General features: G+C 36.1%; 1 protein-coding gene across 2 annotated transcripts in view; it reads left to right on the top strand.

The window, feature by feature from the left end:
• LOC121386965 overlaps positions 1-15,456 on the top strand; it is a 38,712-nt gene extending 23,256 nt beyond the window's left edge. For both annotated transcript variants that reach the window (XM_041518018.1, XM_041518019.1), the window contains exon 5: positions 12,334-15,456. In XM_041518018.1, the coding sequence (XP_041373952.1) occupies positions 12,334-12,418 (85 nt within the window). In that variant the 3' untranslated portion in view covers positions 12,419-15,456. The remainder of the gene's footprint in view (positions 1-12,333) is intronic.
• The last annotated feature ends 252 nt before the right edge of the window (positions 15,457-15,708 follow it).

Here is a 15,708-nt window from a genome sequence, read left to right as displayed (position 1 = left end):
ATGGAGGAAACCCACTGTCGCCACTTCACGGGCTACTCTTTTCGATTAGCAGCAAGGGATCTTTTATACATGTATATGCACCATCCCACAGACAGGGTAGTATATACCCACGGTCTATAATAAGCCAGTCGCGGTGCACTAGCTAACTGGAACAAGAAATGGCCCAGTGGGTCCACCAACGGGGATCGATCCCAGACTGATCGCGAGCGCTTTACCACTGGGCTACATCCCGCCCCCTTTTGTTATAAATACTTTGATTCGTTCAGAGGATATCACATGACTTAAAAAAACCTAACAATCACAACTGCATGAATCTCAGTTTTACACTACAGTGTACATGTACGTTCACCGGCCTTGGTGGTGTCGTCGTTAAGCCATCGGACATAAGGCTGGTAAGTACTGGGTTCGCAGCCCGGTATTCGCTCACACCCAGAGCGACTTTTAACCACTCAGTGGGTAGGTGTAAGACCACTACACCCTCTTCTCTCTCACTACTAGTAACCACTAACAACTAACCCTCTGTCCTGGACAAACAGCCCAGATAGCTGAGGTGTGTGCCCAGGACAGCGTGCTTGAACCTTAATTGAATATAAGTACAAAAATAAGTTGAAATGAAATGTACTTTCGCCAGAGCTGATAAAACACTAAATATGTTGATTCATCTGTTTTCTTTATGGTTTAAAATTAATAAAATAATTAATGCTCAGTCAGTAAAATGTTAATATTTATTCAAAAAAACTTGTAAAAAAAAAAAATTAATGTTCGAATTCCTTTATTCTGCTACTGATGGAAAATGTCAAATCGAAAAAATGGGGATTCCCTTTAATTGTGCCGTGTATTAATTTTCTCAAAAAAGCTGGTTTGATTGTTATGATACTTATAAACTTGGAATTATAAAAAAATTGAACATGATAAATGTTTATGTTCACGCTTTACAGACTGTATCAACGGCATAGTGCATTAGCATAAAGCCGTTGTCCCATAAGTGTGTAAAGTGGATCTGTGATTCAAATTTGCTTGGATATAAAAAATAATGATCTCATTCAATTCTTAGCCATTAAATTGTCCCACAAGTGTGCAAAGTGGTTCTGTGATTCAGATTAGCTTAGATATCCAATCCAATTATGGTTCAAGCACACTATCCTGGGCTGTCGACCTGTCCAGGACAGTTTGTTAATGATAGATGGTTATTGAGAGAGAATGTTAAGTTGATTGTGCGTTAGTGCTAATGGTTTGAAACTTGAACACCAATAAACTGTTTTCCTGAAATTATTGACGAGAGTAAATGCTATCAGGGCAGGATGATGTAGTCCAGAGAAAATGGCTGCCCCCCAGTTAGCAGAAATAATCACGTGGCTTTTTTTATTAACTCTATAATTACGCGTTTTTCATTTCTTAAACTGTCAGTTATGTTAGTGGTCTGGGTATGCATCTTTTCAACACATAAGGCTCATGTTTGAGTTTACCATCCCTTTAATGGCTATTTACCCTAATTCTGGCTTTCTCAAATACATGAAACCTCACTTTCATAACAAAATCAACAAAACATGTTCTGTGTATTTCTCGACCACCATTTTCACTTGTCATAATTCTATACAGTATAGACGGGTTTATTGACCGTTGACGTCAAAGTACTGTGCGCGGCCATGTTTAGAATCACGTGATCGGTCCACCATTAAGGGAGTGAAACTCGCACAATATTAACATGTGAAGGCATTGTATCTGGGTGCATTTTCAGTATTTATTACATTTTTATTACATTTTGTGAGAGCAAAACCAGTATGTTGAATAATACAACCTCATTTAAAGATTGTAGATTCATATTAAAGTTGGTGAAAGTGTATTAATAATTAAAAACGTAAATAATAAAGCATGTACATGTATACACACAAATATTAAAACATAACGAATAATTTAAACTTATGCAAGCAAATATAATTTCCTTGGACACCTGTATAGCCTAATATATTGAACGTTAAAACAATATTTTAGCCTAAGCAGACCAGGGTATCAGTGTGCTCCTTAACCATATGTCTGAGGCCAAATAACCGTAAATAAAATGTGTTGAGTGTGCCGTTAAGTAAAACATTTCCTTCCTTCGATCTCTAAAACTTGCATAGCAAATCGTGACTTGATACTGAACAAAATGTTCCCTGTAGTCCAGTGGTAAAAGTGCTTGCCTTATGCATGGTCAGTCTTAGGATCGATCCCCATCAGTGGACCAATTGGACTATTTCTCGTATACTTACCATGTAATGAGATAAAGTCATTATTTATTGATGTATTTTAAGTAGGGGAGTATCCTTGTAACTCCATTCCTGGGGGCAGGATTTATAAGAGATGCTTGCGTCGCAGGATCGAACCACCTTTGTGGATCCATTCAGCTGATTGGGTTCTTTCTCGTTCCAACCAGTGCACCACAACTGGACAAATGCCGTGGTATGTGCTATCCTGTCTGTGGGAAAGTGCATATAAAAGATCCCTTTCTGCATTAGGAAAAATGTAGCAGGTTTCCTCTGTTGACTACGAGTAAGAATTGCCAAATGTTTGACATCCAATAGCCGATGATTAATATAGCAATGTGCTCAAGTGGTGTCGTTAAAAAAAAAAAAAAAAATCCATTCCTGAAAAATAATGGGACTTGATCGGCCCTGGCAGGCCTCATCTCCTTAATCTTTGAAAATGCTTGAATTGCAAATTGCCACTAATGAATATTAATATTACCTTACTCATGTTATTATCTCATAATTTATTCTAAAATTAATTGTCAGCTCACAATATTGATAGTTTTTACTATAGTCAGCATTATTTTATTACAAACATCAATAATTGCTGGATATGCTGTTATGAATACTGATAGAAATATATACGAATACAAGTGAAACTGAAAGTGGTGAATGCAAATAAAGCCCTCAAAAACTATAAAAATTAAAAGTACTTAAAACGTGCTTGAATTTTGCTTTCCAAACTGTATGAAACTTTGAATGGCCTATATATATAAATCATTTTTTATTTATTTATTTTTAATTTATGCAGGGGTCTGCATGGGCCCAATTTCACAAAACATCGTAAGTCTAGTTTTGCATGTACATGCAAATCTACAACTAAACCACAGTTTTAAAGGGACATACCCTAGTTTCAACCCGTGAAAATTAACACTAAGTCTAGTTAATCTACAAACCTGTAACACACATGGATAAAGTTAAAACTTGAGTGAAACATTAGTCTGTGACTTTGAAATGGTGAAATACCCTCTAAAAATAGACTAAAACTCGAATCCATAGCTGTTACTTCTCAGACGCACGTGTGTTTTTAAAAATATGAGAAATGCATTTGGTGATATTAAAAACACCAGGATGACCAAAAACACTTCGAATGTACGGAAATTGATCATCTAAACAATAAAATCTAACTAAAGTATGATTTAAGTTGTCAAAAACGGTTATAATAGTAAACAAATATGTGTTAGTGTTTAAACACTAGGGTATGTCCCTATAATTACTACAGTTGTGACGGAACATGCTCTTATCTTTTCGCCTGTGGCGATGTTAATTGTTTTAGAGTGCCGTGTGCGGCTGGGTTACGTAATACCCCCGCGCGACGGTGGTCGAACTGTTCCCAATACACACCCAGACCAGATGTGGAGGCCATGTGGCCAGTGGTTACGTAATACCTCCGCGAGTTCTGTTTTATGACCTTGTATTCCTAGCGGAATGGCGACAGTAAGTCTGGTCATCTAAGAAAATATGCCGTCTTCGTCGCTGTGGAAATATCCCATGATAGGAGGAGTACCGCGATGTGCCCCCAGGCGATATTCAGATTTTGTAATAAATAGCTAGGATTTTAGATTTATCGGGGAGAATCATTGGAAGGCTCCCGGGGAACGTTAGTCCGACTAGACTTGGTAAATATATATTTCTGCTCTGTTGTATAACCTTGATGTGATTGATGTGACTTTAAATATTTTAATACTGTATTTAACCAATATTATTTAGACAGTGTTTCCGGTAATCTGACGAAGTAAATTGTAGGCTTCACTGTTCTAAAATTATTAAAGCTTAACCAGTCATCCTAGAGGACCTAGGTAAACTGTAGGTTATTGTCTTTATTGTGATATGTACTAGTATTAATTCTGTATTACAAGGTTACTGAATGAGTAGTTAAGGGTTAATTAAAAATTAACCAGTTAGGAACAGAGTTGTAATTCCTTTATTAATTAAGTTCCCCTGGCAGCGTTTCTCAATTATCACACGTGTGTGTGTTGTATCACGGTGAAGTGATTAGAATATTGTGTAAACTAGACACCTAGTGATTAACTAATTAAGTGATTAGTTCTGGGTTGTTATTATTATTGTTGTTGTAAGTAATTAACTGCGGCAAATATATTTGTCAGCGTAAGGTTAATACAGATTCCAAAGTGTATTGTGTTTTGTTGTGTTTTCTAGTGAACTAAACGTGCTATATTACATATACCTTATATAAGATCGTATCTCTGATTACACCTAGAGACGAGCCACTCGGGTATTGGACTGCCCGATTTAGAGATCTAATAGATATACAGTTAGGAGAGATATTTGGATAATTGTGTTTTATTCAGTTACGGGTATTATAGGATCCCCGTGACAACAGTGAAACCCCTCAAAACCGGACCCTCAGTAAACCGGACATTTTACATGGTACTGTGATTTGCATATCTTTTAACACTAAAATTTACCCCTCTAAACTGGAAGCCCCTCTAAACTGCACCAGACGAAGTTATCCAGTCCCATTGTGTTCCTTTAATGCAAATTTTACCTCAGAAAAAAGGACGGTCACACCGACGTCAATCATTACTGCATTACTTATACTTTGAATACCCACTCAGCCGACAACGTGATTGCGTACGCAGAGCTAATTACATGGGCGCATTCTCCAGTGTCACTGTTGTGCAGTTGACAAATACCAATTAAGGGATTACTTTCGAGTGCCTAATAAACATAGGGGCTGAATAAGCATAGGGTCTGGAAAATTTTCTAAAATCAATTAAAAGTAGGGTGCGGAATTAGCATAGGGTGTGGAAATAAATAAAAAAAAAACAATAAGAGTAGAGAGCGGAATTAGCATAGGGTCTGGAAATTTAGCTAAACTGTAAAAATTTACTAGTAATGAAAACAATTTGGTTTGACGTAAAAATAAAAATAAGTGTTTTGGAAATAACAAAAATAAACTATTGTTGTGTGTACATGTAATTTTGATAACAAGCGGCTCAGAAATAAAAAAATGTGTTCACTATAAACATATGTTTCTATTATCTAACTGTTACAACTGTGTCACTGTCACACACAATTAATTAAAACTGTATGTGTGTTTGTACATTTAAATGAAATTATGATAATTAATGTGAGGCGAGATTGCAGCTTTGAAAAAAAATCCAAAAGTTCCATGCAAGAAAACCAAAACAATCAGGGTGGATGACAGCTTGCTAGATTCATCTCCTATATTTAACACATGGTCAATTATAACAAAACGTAATTTCATCAACTTAATTTTTACCTGTATCATTCTTTATTTTTAAAGCATAGGTGGGGACACTTATGATGCCAGGGGCTGGCATGCATAAATCTCAGCTGAAGATTCACAAACAAGTGTGGTCATTGGCCATGCCAGCTGTTAGCGAAACGCGCTGGAACTGGAACGCGGTTAGGGGATGTAACTCTGCCTAACTCTATTTGCAAGTGAAAATAAAAAGGTTGAGTGGAATTTGTAATGTAAAAAAAATATATATAAAAAGAGGAAAGAATGTAGATAAAGTTTGGGCCAGTTCCCCTTATCCTAAAGGAACTGTACTTTATCTACTTTAGTATACATAGCTTAACAAAAAGTCATATTTACCTTTAAGAATTCGGTACCCCCGTCTTCAATGTTTGGTGAAAAGATGAAGTGTTGAAGTGTAATTCATTAATTTATATAAAGTGCTTGCATGAACTGTTGCATCGATTTACAGGCGAGCACTTAATCGAACACATCTTAGGAATTTACCCAACCGAATAAAACCGAACCAAGCCGAGCAATAAAAACAAAATGGCGGTCAACAATGTTCAGAAACATGTGTTTACATTTTGTCCTAGAGTAACATACTTTGTTGTGCCTTAATGGTTCAAATGATCAATTAAGCAGAAAAACAATGTATGTATATTAATAAATAAATAAATGTATTGTCTGACCACAAAAGTTGGCATTTTATTTGACAACTCGGAAAATTGTAAATTCTGTTTAAAATTTGCAATTCCGTCCGCGATTCTGTGAAAATCGGTACCCTAATAGAGGCTATATGTAAGGCTTGCGGTGAACTCGTATGGAAAACTTACTTGTATGGGGGAAAATGCAGTGAACTCGTATGGAAATCCACAAGTGAACTCGTATGGAAGACTTACTCGTATGGAAATTACAAACTGATATATCCAATACTGTATAGCAACTTGTGTGTAGTTTTTATGCAGAGTTCAACAAATCCGCTAGCCCGACGTCCGTAGCTAGTGGTTTTTAAGTTCGGGATAATACCTTTTTTGTTCATCAGTTAACAACGGATTACACATCGCCATTATATTCATTTGATATCAGTCCGACACGGGATGATGCCCTGTATTTGAGCACTTCTCCCTAAACTGATCTGTTTACTTATTAAATTGACACCTATGCCTCCATTCCCAGTCTGGAGCTCCCCCTCCTGCCCCGGAATTGGTCACTGGCGAAGTCAGAGGCTAAATCCGAGGTGGGCGTGCCTGAACCTTTGTGGATATGGGCACGTAAATAGAGTTCCCATCCCATCTGGAGCTCCACGTGGTAAGACGTGTTTGTTTCGCTTGTGCACTCAGCATGTGCTTTCGTGTGCTCGACTTGGGGGTCCTTCATTTCGTTGTTTTTGTCAGCGAAATGAAGTTTTCTACTGGGATGTATGCGGCCGCTGGAACGCTTCTCGTTTTCGACAGCCTGCACCACCAGGTTGGATTCTTTTTTAGCGAGATTCCTTGCCTCCACGTCATTTCTCCGTCTGACTGTCGACTTGTTTTTTTTGTGACTCGTATGACGGCCATTCTGCAGAACGCCACGGTTGTTCGCGTTTAGTCTCTACATGTCCGAGCCTGTCCTAGCAGCACTGGAAGATTGACCGCCCCACTCTAAGAAGAAATAGGAAGCGGGGTTGGCCCCTACTAGTACTACTCTTTTTCTAGACTTTACCTTTCTTTATAATGATACCATCTCGTATCCTCCGGAGTCGGGCCCGTCCGCATCACTATACCAACCCATGACTACTGGACTATACCCATGTCTGATACTCTCTCTTGTTCAGACGGATCCGGCTTCTCAAGATCTGTATTTCAGCACAGCACTACACCTTCAACGTCTATCGACTGTCAATCTAGGGGTTTTCTTGACGGGATGCAATCCATCTCGTCCCTTTAAGCTGTGCACCCAAACGGCCTTAATGAGGCCACTCACGTGGACATATCGATCGGACTTTAAACTTTTAGATTTGCATTCATAATTTTATGTGGAAATTACTTCTTTTTTTAAAATATTATTAAACAGTCCGATCCTCTGTTCTTTCTCTTATTTAATTTTGGACTGTCCTTCTAAAATGCTCCAAATTATATAAATATTCAGCCGAGCAGTCAATTCTTTTTTATTTTTGGCTTTTTTACTAATTGCTATTTTCAAATTTCTGCCCTTTTTTACTAATTGCACACACAACACACACACACACACAACACACACACACACACACACACACACACACACACACCCCTCCATCCCGAGTCAGGCCACCGATCTTATCGGAGGTCGGACTCGGGATGGGCGTGTTCAAAACCCTAGTGGTATATGGGCACGTTAAACTAGTTATCATCACCGTAATTTAACATAACACTGAATTCAATGCTTAAAACTAAAACTATAAAAAGTCGCTCCAAAATCCACCCAATCTACTTCACTCGGAACCATGGCAGACTCACCTTGTGTGGTTTGTCACCGACCAGTAACAAGATGACATCACGCCGTGGAATGCGACTCTTGCCAACAATGGACACATAGGAATTGCGACACAAAATATATAACATGACACGAAAATAGGTGACCACAGGTGACACGAAAATAGGTGACTGCTGTTGACGCACAAACTGCGGTTGACACGCAAATAGTTGAATGATGGCGACATAAATAAGAAGCATGTATACAAAACAAGTGTCAAAATACACATTTAAGAGAAATATCAAAGTATATCTGCATATCCAAACATCCTCATATGAGTTCACCGTTATTTTTTACTTACAAGTTCATTTTCCATACGAGTTTTCCCGTTCATACGAGTTAGTTTCCATACGAGTTCACCACATCCCATATTTGATAAATTAAGAATTGTAATAAGCATTGGGTGCCGAATTAGCATAGGGGGTTACATTTTTTTTAGATGTAATTAAACGTAGGGTGCTGAATAAGCGTAGACGCCAAAAAAATTTCACAAATTTAATAAACGTAGGTGTACGTTTATTTGGCACTCGAGAGTAATTAACAGATTTGATGTTGCAATAACTGGAGGAAACACATGTACTCCCTTTATTCTGAGCTCGATTGTTACAAAGTTATAGATTAACTTACGAATTTGATTGAGCTCCTTTTCTTAGCCTACATGTACAAAAAGGTACGTCTCACGATTACCGCAATGAACAGCAAAGCAACTAGGAATTTAATTAATTTTTCCAATTGTTTGAACCGTTTTTTGTTGTCGTTTTATTTTTTATCTTTGCAAAGTTTATTTAACAAAATAAAGAGTAACCAAGAGTAAAATTGTTTGGCTTGGTTTGGTGGAAAATTTGTCAACAGTGTTTCATTGAATTATCGCTTGATGATAAACTTAAAATAATTTGAAAGTTCGAAAGTGTACCTGTTTTTTGGGGAAGTTTTATTAGTTACTATATCAGTAGAGAACACCAACCAACAAACGGTTTACCTCAATACTGAAACCTCTGTAAACCGGATACCCCTCAAAACCGGACTTTTTCCTTGGTCCCATGGCTGTCCGGTTTTGAGGGTTTTCACTGTATTATAGTACAACGAATATCAGGGATGTGAGAGGGGCTGGAATAAAAAAGCTTACTGCGACCGGTGTCCAGGGCCGCTCAAGGGCCCCTGGAGGAAAATTGTTGTTTGCAACCCCTGGAACTGCCAAAAATTGCATTCATGCAATCAGGGCATAACATTTGGCACGTACAATTTTTGTCGTTTGTTAGTTATGCAAAACCAATATCAACATAAACGATGGATCGTTCGTGCAAAAGCTGTAATCATTCGTCATAAAATGTATTGAAAAAATATCACTGTTTTTGGAAGAAAATAAGCCTACATATTGCCGGTGTGAGAAAGATACAATGTAACCATTTGAAATCAGCATCGCAATCGATACAAAGTCTGCACCGCAGTAATACAATTTTTTTTTTTTTTTTAATCGGAGCTGTGTTTAGAAGTCTCGAAATTTTTTTTATTATAGTTGCATGTTCCCTTTTGAGCATTTCACTACGTGCACAAAATCATATTGTGCTGTTCGGAAATTAAAGGGACTGTCCTGAGTTTCAGCCATAGCAAGAGTTCCGTCTCCCCCTTCCCCAACAAAATAAAGATGTATCCTACTTTTTTCTTGACAATATCAATAGGACAATATCTTACCTCAAACATGTTTTAAATGTAAAATACTACACGCATAAAATCATTCGGGATTTCCTGTGTCTTAATTATTTCAAATTTCGTTTAGCAGGTGGAAGAAAAATAAATTGCAGTATATAAAATTTGGCACGAACGATTTTATCGTTCATCTGTAGGTTATGCAAAACCAGCTGAATATCAGCAGTAACGAAATCATTTGTGCAAAAGCTGTAATCACTCATTAGAAAATCCAAACAAACGTGTGTTGGCTAATATCATCGTTTTGGAAAACTGCGTGTAGTGGGAAATCACCGAACTTAGTGTACGTCATATGTGCTTGATGGTAATGTTCTAACCAGCTTTTTCTCCATCATTCAACGTGTCCAGCTACATGTATTTCCTTCACGACCACAGTCTACTTTCGTTATAAAATGCTACCTGCATTAGCACGCCATTGATGATCGACATACTTACAATTTATGAAAGTTTGCTGAAATTCTCAGTCCTGACGTCACAATATTCGGTGTTTGAAGTACGTCACAGAACCTTTATGGGTAGTTTCTTATAATATTATATTATATACTGCTACCGTTAGATTGATTTAGTTTAAAGGCCATTTTGCCTGTCAAAAGAGTATGTACCTTGTATTATGAACATGCACCGCGGTGTGCAAGATCTTGTGCCACCGTCGCTGGAAAATAGATTTTCATGGGTCAGTCTGGTTAGGACAAACAAACCTAATTTTTATTTTCACCTGGTAGCTTTTAAGTTAGTCCTAGCACACAAAAACTGTATTTTCGTATTTATGATAGAAGAAAAGCTATGAAAATTGATCATCTCAGATTCTAGAACTTTAGAATATTGTTGCCCATTAACCTTTTCATTTGTATCCGAACTACTGAAGAAAATCGTTATGTAAACACTAAAACCACACGAACGACATATTGGTTGTCTGAAAAATTCTAATTTTATGCCCTGTGCAATGCTAACAAATCTAAACTGGTTATAACTTATAACATAAGGCACACATCATAAACTTGAAACCGTGAAAACATTCAAATGAACCTTGTGTGGTCAACAGTATTGAATATAATGTTTTTATTTTTTTTTAGACGAAATGAAAAGCGCATTTAAGCGTTTCCGCATATAGCTCTCACATCCCTGAAATATAGTTAAAAGTAAACATTTAATTTTCTTTTGTCCGTAAAATGCTCCATCTTCTGTCATGATGTAATTGTCAGTGTGAAATAGAAGGAAGGAAGGAAATGGTTTATTTAATGATGCACTCAACACATTTTATTTACGGTTATATGGCATCAGACCACACAGATATCGAGGGAGGAAACCGGCTGTCGCCACTTAATGAGCTACTCTTTTCGATTAGCAGCAAGGGATCTTTTATATGCACAATCCCATAGACAGGCTAGTACATACCACGGCCTTTGATGTACCAGTTGTGGTGCACTGGCTGGAGCGAGAAATAGCCCAATGGCCCACTGACAGGCATCAATCACAAACCGACCGTGCATCAAGCGAGTACTTTACCACTGGGCTACGTCTCGCCCCTGTGTGAAATAGATGTCAAACAGATGTAAGAAAAATGTATGCGGTATATAACTGCTAGCTGCAGACGTAAATTTACAATGTTTTGTGAAATAGGCCCCAAGTGCTGCATGACGAGAACCATTCTTTTTTCTTTCTTTTTTTTCTTTTTTTGACTTTTAAATCTCTGTAAATAAATATCAGGGTTCGTATGGAGTCTGGAAAACCTTGAAAAGTGTGGAATTTTGAAAATCCATTTTCCAGACCTGGAAAAAGTATGAAAAAATACCTTTTTTGCGAGATGGTTTGGAAAAAGTATGGAAATTCGTCTTTAGGACTCGTATAGAAAATTTTGGTTGCGGGATCTAACGACGTTTTCCTATCTCAGCACTAACGTACATTTGGGAAATCGAGACTAACAGTTGCCAACATTTATCGAAGATTTAAAGTACTCACTTGCGCAATGCATATGACAAAAAGATTATCCATTTTGTCAAATTTTCAAGTTTTTGTTTCCAAGGTGTATGAACCCTGAAATAATCCTTTTCATTTCATTGAAGATACATTCCTACACTGGTTTTACATATATATATATATATATATATATATATACTTACCATTTGTGACACCTAATAGCCGATGTGTATTTTTGTGCTAGGGTGTCATTAAACATTCATTCATTCATTCAAGGGGACATTCCTGAGTTTGCTGCAATTTTTAAGATGTTATCGACTAACAGAGACTTTTTAACGATTGTAATTACATATCAAATATATTTTTCAGCATAAAATATTAGTGGCTGTATATTAAACATGTTTGTGATCGTTCTGATATTTGTACTAGGTTAAATTTCATTTTATTTCCTAAAATATATCTTTTCATATGTACGAAATTATTTGAAGATAAAATCCAGTTTGAGCTTCTTACAAATATTAAGACGACCAGAAACATATTGCATATACAGACAATGATATACTCCACAAGAAAATATATTTAACATGTAAGTTTAATCGTAGAAATATTTTATTAGTCGGAAACATCTTACAATGCAGCAAACTCAGGTAATATCCCTTTCATAAAATACTTTCTAATGAAGTTTTTTGTTTTCTTCAACAGCGCAAAACCATTAACAACTAAAGAAGAAGATACTCGTTTTCGCCGTAGCTCCAAGTCTGTTGACGCTGAATCAGTTGGTGTTTAGTGCAACTTTGTTTTACGCTATTTGTTGAGGTTTGATTACAGCGCGAACTGGTTACGTCGAAAGGTTATGATTTTTAGATTAACATATTTTAACTTTTTTAAACTATTCTGAAAACATTTTTTTTTTTAAATATCTTTATTTATTTATTCAAATTATATATATTTTGCTTCCCATCTTAACTTTTGAACTATTCTGAAAAAATCTCCGAAAAGAAAGAATGTTTTTTTTTTTTTTTTTTCAAATTATATATAACTTCCCATCTTAACTTTTGAACCATTTTGAAAAAATATCCAAAAAGAAAGAAATTGTATTTATTTATTCAAATTATATATACTATCGCTTCCCATCTTAACTTTTAAAGTATTCTGGAAAAATTTCCATGAAGAAAGAATGTTTTTTCTATTAATTCAGATTATATATAATTTCCCATCTTAACTTTTGACTATTTTGGGACAAAAAAAATTCCCAAAACAAAGAAATGTTTATTTATTTATTCAAATTAGATATAGCTTCCCATCTTAACATTCAAACTATTCTGAAATAAATATAGCAAAATAAAGAAATTTTATTTGTTTATTCATATCTTTTTTATTACATGTAATATGTCCTCCAAAATTATTTATACTGATAAGCATAAATAACACAATGAGTATTTCACTGGATATTTTGAAAACAATACATAACACTAGATATTAATTTGAATAAATACAAGTATATGTATAGTATTAGTCTTTTCGATTCTAACAAGGCTTACTAAGATGGTTTTTAAATGAAACTGAAAATTCCCAAAATTTAGTAAAACGCTAAAATTCCCAGTCAAAGCCAACTCAAATTTTAGAAATAAAATCCTGCATTATATATATTAATAATGTAGACAAATAATATATTGGTGACAACTGTAACTGAAAGGATAATTTTGTTCAGATCAAGGGGGAAAGGGAATAAAATGTATTAAACAAAAAAAAAAGACTGTGTTTATTGTGCAACAACACAGAATTGCATATGAAAGTTTATATTTTATAGGATATTAAACGAGCTTCCATTTCGTATCATGTTTATGTTTCAAGTGAAATAATTTTTATTTGTCACGAGCTTTAACAAGTGACAGTGGAAATTATTTCACGAGGGACATAAACATGATACGAAATGGTAGCAAGTTTAATATCCTATTTATTACCCATAATCGATCTTAATGTATATCACTGAACTTGTGTAGTTGACATTCCTGTAAAGTTGTAGTGTGCCAGTCAATGACATTATCGTGTGACGTCAAAGTGATATGTCCCACTTGGCATTCTAGTGGGACGTATCACTTTGACATGTATCAAGATATTTTTAACCATAAGGGTATTAATTTGTGTTGCCTGCGCTCATCTCCCTATAAAAGCAAAAATGTTTTTATTTTATTTTTTCACCTGTCTTTTTGCAATATACCATTATAGTAATGCAGAAAAAAATGCTGTTTTATTGTGCGAAAAAACTAAACAATTGTTTTGATTTTTTTCAAACACATTTTATTCCTCTTTTCTTTTTCTTCTCTCCCCCCCCCCCCCCCCCTCCCCCGCCCCCCTCAGTTTGTACAATAACTTCTTTTTATTACAGTTGTTACCTGTATCACATTTGTCTGTATGCTTAATATATATGATATGACATTTCTATAAGAAAATATCAATGAATTTAAATACTCATTAAAAGCCTATGAAAACTAAATTGTGAAACAGTAAACACTGTAATTTTCACAGCAAATGGACATGTAATCAGTTCTGATAGACATACACTCCTCAATATATTACTGTATGTAAGATTGCATAATTGTTTACACAGCTGCCTAATGCAAGTATATAATTGTGTAGACTGCCTCTAGAGTATATATATGTATATATAGAGAGAGAGAATAACTAGTTAATGACGTCGGATATCTACTTAATTCTGTGAAGGTAAACATGGGAAATTCTATGAGGCTCTGCTGAGCAGAATTTCTCATTCAGTCTTAACAGGAAAAGCATATATCCGACATCATTAAAAAGTTATTGTCTTTATCCTGCAGACCATAAAAATTAAGGGGGAAAGTTATTATTTGTTATTTCAGCCAAATTGTACGATGACCTAGATCAAATGAGCGATTTTGTAATGTAGCTATGCTTGTGACGTCACATGAGTGGCGTTGAAAGTCCTATTCTGCTAGTAGCAGGATATATTACTTTGCTTTATCCGCCATCATATTCTGTCAATAGAAACGGTGGATGCAGGATAAAATTGTGTAGACTGCCTCTAGAGTATATATATATATAGAGAGAGACAGAAAGAGAGACACACAGAGAGAGAGAGACACAGAGACAGACACATAGAGAGAGAGAGAGAGACAGACAGACAGAGAGAGAGAGAGACACAGTGAGACAGACACATAGAGAGAGAGACACAGAGAGAGAGAGACACACAGAGAGAGAGAGAGAGAGAGAGAGATTAATGCATGAGCAGGATCGAGTGACATACAGAATGTATGAAACAATTTTTTTTTGATTCCTCAAACAAACATTAAATATCATTGTAATTGCTTCACAGTTGATGCTAATAACAATGACGTTGAATGGTGTAAGCTTGTAGCTTCAAAAGCAACTCATGACGACAGACGTATGCCGTAACAATTTTCAGTGTGTTATTATGACTCATGCCATCAAGATACATGTAGTGTGGTAAAATTGATATTTATGTAACCGTTTATTGCCGACCATGTGGGTAATAAAAGTTATATATAGACTGCATCAAATAAGGGATGTATAAATATATAGACATCATCCTATTGGGATAAACAGAATTGTATATAATATTGTAGTCATTATAGCCTATAGGGAATACATAATTGACACATTGTTGTGTAGACATCAACCTATGGGTAGTATAGTACATAAAGAATAACTGCAAACCCAGTACCTACTGGGGGCGAGACATAGCCCAGTGGTAAAGCGCTCGCATGATGCATGGTCTGTTTCGAATCGATCCCCATCAATGGGCCCATTGGGCTATTTCTCGCTGCAGCCAGTGCACCACGAATGGTACATCAAAGGATGTGGTATGTACTATCCTGTCTATGGGATGGTGTATATAAAAGACCCCCTGCTGCTAATCGAAAAGAGTAGCCCATGAAGTGGCGACAGCAGGTTTCCTCCCTCAATATCTGTGTGATTCCTAACCCAATCTAATTAAAATTAGCTCCACAATTACATGTGGATCTAACACCAGCCAGTTGGAGCTCATGTCCACCAATCAAAACCTTACTTGCAGAATCCTGC

Source organism: Gigantopelta aegis, chromosome 12 (assembly GCF_016097555.1).
Source record: "Gigantopelta aegis isolate Gae_Host chromosome 12, Gae_host_genome, whole genome shotgun sequence".
Classification (NCBI taxonomy): Eukaryota; Metazoa; Mollusca; class Gastropoda; order Neomphalida; family Peltospiridae; genus Gigantopelta; species Gigantopelta aegis.
Note: the sequence above shows the minus strand (reverse complement) of the source record. Positions and strands in the feature narration are given on the sequence as shown.